This window comes from Raphanus sativus, unplaced genomic scaffold (genome assembly GCF_000801105.2).
Source record: "Raphanus sativus cultivar WK10039 unplaced genomic scaffold, ASM80110v3 Scaffold1051, whole genome shotgun sequence".
In the NCBI taxonomy this organism is placed as follows: domain Eukaryota; kingdom Viridiplantae; phylum Streptophyta; class Magnoliopsida; order Brassicales; family Brassicaceae; genus Raphanus; species Raphanus sativus.
Genome location: NW_026616365.1, coordinates 3,870 through 10,864, shown reverse-complemented (window position 1 = coordinate 10,864; position 6,995 = coordinate 3,870). Strand labels below are relative to the sequence as shown.

The 6,995-nt window shown below is 46.8% G+C and overlaps 1 protein-coding gene across 1 annotated transcript; it reads right to left on the bottom strand.

The window, feature by feature from the left end:
* Nucleotides 1–2,743: 2,743 nt before the first annotated feature.
* On the bottom strand, nt 2,744–6,766 carry LOC130503601 (uncharacterized). The gene is made up of 2 exons (XM_056998222.1): nt 3,017–6,766; nt 2,744–2,965 (listed from the first exon to the last, which is right to left on the bottom strand). Exon 1 carries the CDS (start codon nt 6,478–6,480, stop codon nt 3,355–3,357), a length of 3,126 nt encoding a protein of 1,041 aa, XP_056854202.1. The 5' UTR covers nt 6,481–6,766; the 3' UTR covers nt 2,744–2,965; nt 3,017–3,354.
* Between the last annotated feature and the right edge of the window lie 229 nt (nt 6,767–6,995).

Here is a 6,995-nt window from a genome sequence, read left to right as displayed (position 1 = left end):
TTAAGAGAATGAAGAAGAAAGGCGGCAAGAGCGCCTCCTCCGGTCCTCACTTTCCTTCCCTTTTGAAGGGTCAGGACGTTGTCAACCTTGCCGTTCAAGCTCACGGCAAGACTGATCTTGTTAGAGCTTGTGCTGAAAACGAGAACCCCGAGACCGCTCCGGAGGGTTGGTTCTGCGTTCATGAAAAATATATCTCCAAGTCCCACCTTAGATTTCCTCTTCCTACCCTTTTACTGGATCTCTTAGATCATTACCAGCTAGCTCTTCCTCAACTTTGCCCGTCGGTCATCCGAGTGATAAACGGGTTCATCACTAGAGCCAAGGAGGAAGGAGTTATCGTTGGGCTATCTGAGTTAATGAGTCTCTTCTCGATAAAGGAGAGCACCTCCAAGGATGGCGGGAGCGGTACCTACTATCTCCCCTGTCGTCCAGGGCTAGGCGTTTTCAAGTTCTCGGCCAGTGATGATGACTGGCGTAGGAAGTATTTTTATGTCAAGATTGATCCTTCGACGGTTCCTGTAGGCCGTGACCTCAGGAACTCGTGGTCTGATATTTCTGGTTAGGATTTTAGGGATATGCTCACATGTTTATCTTTGTTTGTCATGTTACGCTAATTGTCTTTTGACTCTTTTGCAGAAATCAAAGATCCTGTCAAGTTATCTAGCAAACTCACTAGAGCTCTCTACAGGAAGCTACAGCATAGTCCTAACACTTGGGGGGCTTATACCACTTCAAGAGTCGGATCAGCTAGGTTTCCTGAGCGATACCAGGCGTCCTTCCCTGATTCAGTGACGGTTGCTGGTTTAGAAGGTAACCTTTTATTCTTAATTCATGATTTTTACTGCCTGAATTTGTCTCACGCGATTAATGAATCTTTTTCATGTCTTAGTTTCTGAAGGTGATTCCGTTTTCGAAGTTTCCTCCGGAGCAAGTACTTCCTCGAAGACTCAATCACAGAAGATGCCAATTCAACCTTCCTTCCGTTCCAGGGGTAGATCGACCAAGGCTGCCAGCTCCTCTAGAGGGAGTGACAAGAACCAGGGGGGATCCTTCCTCGACTCTGTGAAGGAGGTTCTTGATGAAGGAGGCTCTGCCCTGCTAAAGGTGTCGTCTCTTCGGAACCCAAGGTTCAGGAAGTTGGCCTTCCCTCCGAGGTCCCGATGACTGAAGCTGATCCTCAAGTAATGAGGGACCCTCCGGAGTCTGAGCCCCCGAGGAACAAGAGGTCCCGAACCGACCAGGTTGATAGACCTTCGAGGTCTTCCTCCTCCTCCTCTAGAGGAGGAACTGTTGGCTGGACCTTTGCTCATTCAAAGCCTGGATCGGTCTTGGACGATCCGTGGGGTTTGGCTACTCTGATGAGGCACATGAAGAGTCCCGGGTGTCCCCTCCCCTCGATCTCCAATATCACGCACAAGGATGAGTACGTTGATATTGCTCATCACATGGGTCAGGTATGAAGTTTATTTCATTTTTTCAGCTTTGTCTTTGGAAGATTTTGCTAAATCGTTTTCCGTTTTCTGCAGCTGGCTGGTGCTATCAACAGAGCTCAGTTCAAGTTTGAGGACGCTGTACACAATGCCCCTAGTGCCGAGGAATTAGCCCAGGTCACTGAATTGGTCAAGGCCAACAAGACTGAGCTCAACCAGACTCGGGCTCTGATCTCGGATCTCCAAGCCGAGGTGAAGAGACTTGGCTCTAAGTGTGATGCTCAGCAAGGGACGATCGAGAGCCAGCTGATTGACCTCCAGGTGAAAAATAGGAAGATTGGGGAGTTGGATGCTGCTCGGAAGATAGCCGAGTATCAAGTCAAGGAGCTGATTTCCACATCTCAGAACAGCCAGAAGAACAAGGAAGCTGAGGTCAGGCTAGCCGTCCGGAGAGGAAAGAAGGAGGTAGCCGAAGCCTACAACAAAGTTCTGTTTGTTGTCAAGGAGAAGTTCTCCAAGAAGAAGGACGAAGTCGACCTCCTGGTTCACGCTCAAGAGATTCAAGCCAACACCGAGCTCCTGAAAGACATGCTGGATGGCGAGATTAAGAGTACTCAAGACGAGTATGATCACTTGGTGGCAATAATGCCGGAAGCTGTTGCGGCGTACGAGAAGGCTCAGGTCTCGGACTTCTCGATCGGCAAGCTCCCTCTTCCCCAACTCTCTGAGAGCTCAGGTACTTTTGAGGTTAATATGTTTAATCCCTCCTTTTCTGGAGAGTTTGGTTCTAATTTGGGATTGGTGGGTTCTTACTCAGCCCCAGTCGAAACCGCCTCTGGAGGTAGCGACAAGGAGATGGAGGAGGAGGTTCCTGAGGAGGAAGATCCAGCTGGTAAGGGAGCTGAGAAGAGCTCGGATGACAAGGAAGTTTAAGAGCTGAGGCTCTTTCATGTTTTCTAGGATTTCTGCCCGATGGGCTTTGTTTCATTTGTTTCCAAGACTTATAGCCTGAGGAGGCTTTTAAACCTTTATCTGTTTGCACTTCGAATCTTTGTTAGCCTGGGGAGGCTTTTAAACCCTTGTTTAATTTCAAACTTGGTTTTCGTTTCATTTTGAGTTTTTGGCTTTAGTCGTGAAATATGACAACTTGATCATAATCGAATTTTATGATAAGTCTGGAGGACTTTGGTCGTTTTTAGTTCCTTAAGAGGAATTCTTGGAGTATCGGGATTAGCTTAGGGTTTTTAGGAACCTAAGTTTAATCTGGACACCTTAGGTGGGGGTTCTTGGGAACCTGAACTTGTTTGTGGGATTTTAAGACCCGTTGAGATTTGCTTAGGATTTTAAGACCTTTGTGATTTGATGAGGATTTTAAGACCTCGAAGATTTGATAAGGATTTTAAGACCTTGGAGATTTGACAAGGATTTTAAGACCTTGGAGATTTGGTAAGGATTTTAAGACCTTAGGTCCAGGTTCGTCGAGACCTGATATTGTCTGAAGGATTTTAAGACCTTAGGTTCAGGTTCGTCGAGACCTGATATTGATTTGAAGGATTTTAAGACCTTAGGTTCAGGTTCGTCGAGACCTGATATTGCTTTGAAGGATTTTAAGACCTTTAGGATTGTTAAGGATTTTAAGACCTTAGGTTCAGGTTTGCAGGGACCTGTTTTGTTAAAGAATTGAGATATCGAGAATAATTTCTTTATTGATAATTGGATACATGGTATCATAGTAATCATACAATTGCTGTATTACGACGATCATACACTTGCTGCGTGGGCTATGTGATTTTAATCAGACATATGCCCCCTTTGATTGTAGTGAACGAAGTGTTGAAATGAGGTTGGGGCTGCACTCATGACGGAGTTGCCTACGTACCCAGTCAAGGGATCAAGCCTAACGTAGTTCAGGAATTTTAGGTACCTAATGATAATATCTCTTAAGATTCGTGGCGTTCCACGATCTGATTTCAGGTACCCCGGTTCGCACCTTTCGGAGCTTGTAAACGCCAGGTCGTACTACATGGATGATCTGATAGGGACCTTCCCAGTTGGTTCCTAACTTCCCAGCATTTGGTTCTTTGGTTCCTTCGAAAACTTTCCTAAGTACTAGGTCACCTACAGCGAACTGCCGGAGCCTGACTTTGGAATTGTACTGTCGTGCCATTGCTTGCTGATAGTTCTGAATGCGAATCAAAGCTCGGTCCCGTCTTTCCTCGATTAGATCGAGGCTGTCAGTTAGGAGCTGATCATTAGCTGCGGGATTGGATGTACAGAGTTCCCGGCGGAGGCTACCAGCAATGGTTTCAGCTGGAACGACGGCTTCCATCCCATATGCTAAGGAGAAAGGAGTTTCTTCTGTAGCTTTTCGTGGGGTGGTCCGACATGCCCAAAGTACTTCAAGTAACTTCTCTGACCAGAGTTCCTTCTGGGTTCCGAGGCGTTTCTTGAGGTTTGCTAATACTGATTTATTAGCAGCCTCCGCCTGTCCGTTACCTTGAGGTCGGCGAGGTGATGAGAAGGTCAGGCGAATATTCCACTTGTCACAAAATATTTTGAAATCGTGGGATATGAATTGTCCTCCATTGTCAGTTACGATTTCGTATGGGACGCCGTGTCTACACACGATATCTTTCCATACAAATTGCTCGACCTCGACCCTGGTTACCTGCTGGAAAGCTTCAGCCTCTATCCATTTCGTGAAGTAGTCCGTTAAGACTAAGAGGAAGCGTAGCTTCTTCTTTCCACTTCCTGATGGTACTAGTGGTCCCACGATATCCATGGACCATCTCATAAATGGATAAGGGGCGGATATGTTAGACAGCTTTTCCGCAGGTTGGTGTATAATCGGTGCATGCCTCTGGCATTTGTCGCATGAAGAGGAATAGGCCTCACAATCTGCAATAATGGTAGGCCAGAAATATCCTTGTCTTTTGATTCTGATGGCTAAAGCTCTTCCTCCAGAGTGGTTCCCGCAGGAACCGTCGTGCATTTCCTTCATGAGTCTCATAGCAACGAGGCCATGGACGCATTTTAGGTAAGGTCCGGAAATGCTTCGTTTGAGGAGGACAGATTCAGTTACGCAATATCTCGCGCTTAATGCTTTGAGCTTTCGAGCCTCCCATTTATTGGGTGGAGTCTTTCCCTCCAGGATGTATTGCGTGATTGGAATTCTCCAATCCTCTCTTCCTACAACTTTGTTATGAAGAGACGAGGGAGGTTCCTGTTCGGGACCTGGTGTCGTGGTGCCCCCGGAGGTATTGGTAGGATTGGGCTCCAGGGAGTCTGAATTCCGAGGAATACCTCCAGATGAATTTTGGAGAGCTGTACGGCTTCTGGTTTTAACTCTGCAGATGACTGGGTCTGAGTTGGTGCCCCCGGGGGTATTCTCGAGATCAGGCTCTAAGGAGTCTGAATTTCGAGGAATATCTTCCGTGATTTGGATTGTGTTCCCGGAGGTATGCTTTTTTGCGCTGCATATTCTGGTTTTTGGAAACCAAAATGTTGTGAAAACCTGGGTAGCTACCGTTTCAGGGCAGGTACCTTCGGGTTGCGCTGTTAGTTTGCTCTCTTTCTCAGCTTTAGTAGCTATGTCGATGCTTGGTTTCTCGATTCCTTCTACGGGTATGATTCGTTTTACGAGGGGGTCTGACGTGGAAGCTAAAGCAGCCAACGCATCTGCTGAGGAGTTCTCACCTCGTGGGATTCTCGTTAGCTCGAATTTGTCGAACTGCCTAGTGAGGTTCTGGACGACTTCGAGATATGCCCCCATTCTTTCGTCCCTCGTTTCATATTCTCCGTGAAACTGGCTAGCTACTAGCTGTGAATCACTATAAGCGTTTAGCTCTCGGATTCCGAGGCTTAGGGCGAGCTTCAACCCTGCGATTAGTGCTTCATATTCAGCTTCGTTGTTTGAGGCGCTGAATCCGAGCCTATATGACTGCTCGATGGTTTCTCCTGCTGAAGAAGTTAGCCTTAGACCGATACCGGAGCCCTGTTTTGATGAGGCTCCGTCGACGTATAGGCTCCACTTCGGAGATTCCATTTCGGAGTCTAACTGCTCGGATGTCAATTCAATGATAAAGTCAGCGAGGACCTGAGCTTTCGCTGCTGCTCGAGGTCTATACTCAATATCATATTCGCTGAGCTCTATGGCCCATTTAGCCAATCGCCCTGACTGGCTGGGGCTGTGCAAGATCATTCGTAATGGTTGTGAGGTCATTACAACGATCGAGTGCGATTGGAAGTAAGGTCGCAATTTTCTGGCAGCTGTTACGACTGCTAGAGCTAGTTTTTCCATTGCAGGGTACCTGGTTTCGGCGTCTATCAAACTTTTACTGGTGTAATAGACAGGTCTTTGTTCGTTTTGTTCCTCTCGTACTAGAACGCCGCTGACTGCAGCAGTTGATACAGCGAGATATAGGTACAATGGCTCTCCTACTACTGGTTTAGATAGGATCGGAGGTTCGGAGAGGTAAGCTTTCAATTGCTTGAAGGCTTCCTCACATTTCTCGTCCCATAAGAACTTCTTATTATTTCTTAGAAGCTTGTAAAATGGGAGACATTTATCGGTGGACTTGGATATGAATCGATTCAATGCCGCGATTCGTCCAGTCAATCTCTGTACCTCTCTGGTCGTCTTAGGTGACGGCATTTCTAGGAAGGTTGCTATCTGCTGCGGGTTGGCTTCAATGCCTCTTTCGGTTACGAGATAGCCTAGGAACTCGCCTGAGGGTACCCCGAAAGTACATTTAGTGGGATTGAGCTTCATATCGTACTTGTTCAGGATATCGAAGCATTCCCTTAAATGGGAGATATGATCTTCTCCAGCTGAGGATTTGACTAGCATGTCGTCGATATAGACCTCCATGGTTTTTCCAAGTTGTCCAGCAAACATCTTATTTACTAGCCTCTGATAGGTAGCTCCTGCGTTCTTTAATCCGAATGGCATAACCTTATAACAATAGGTTCCTCGTTCGGTTATGAATGCAGTTTTCTCCTGGTCCTCAGGATCCATCATGATTTGGTTGTATCCTGAGAAGGCATCCATGAAGGATAGGAGTCGATGGCCAGCTGTTGCTTCAACCAGGCGGTCGATGTGAGGTAACGGGAAGCTGTCTTTAGGACAAGCTTTGTTTAGGTCTGTGAAGTCTACACAGATTCTCCACTTCCCGTTTTTCTTCTTTACCACTACTGGGTTAGCTAACCAGTCGGGGTAATGTACCTCTCGAATGGACCCAGCTTTCGTAAGTCGGTCAACTTCGTCGTTAACAGCTTGAGCCTTTTCGAGGCCTAGCTTACGACGCTTCTGTTTGATCGGTTTGAAAGTAGGGTCAACTTTTAGCTTATGGGTGGTGACGTTCGGATCTATTCCTTTCATGTCACTGGTGGACCATGCAAAGGTTTTGACATTGCTTTTCAAAAATCAATGAGCTCCTTTTTTGTCTCAGGAGGTAGCTCGGACCCGATGCTCACCTGTCTTTCAGGATCTGAGTCGTCGATGCAAACTTTTTCGGTTAGGTTCCTGGGGGGACCTCGAATATTTTGTTGCATTTCGCGACCCTC

Coding starts and splice junctions, on each gene's coding strand:
- LOC130503601 (XM_056998222.1), bottom strand. CDS start 6,480: ATGGATGCCTTCTCAGGATACAACCAAATCATGATGGATCCTGAGGAC.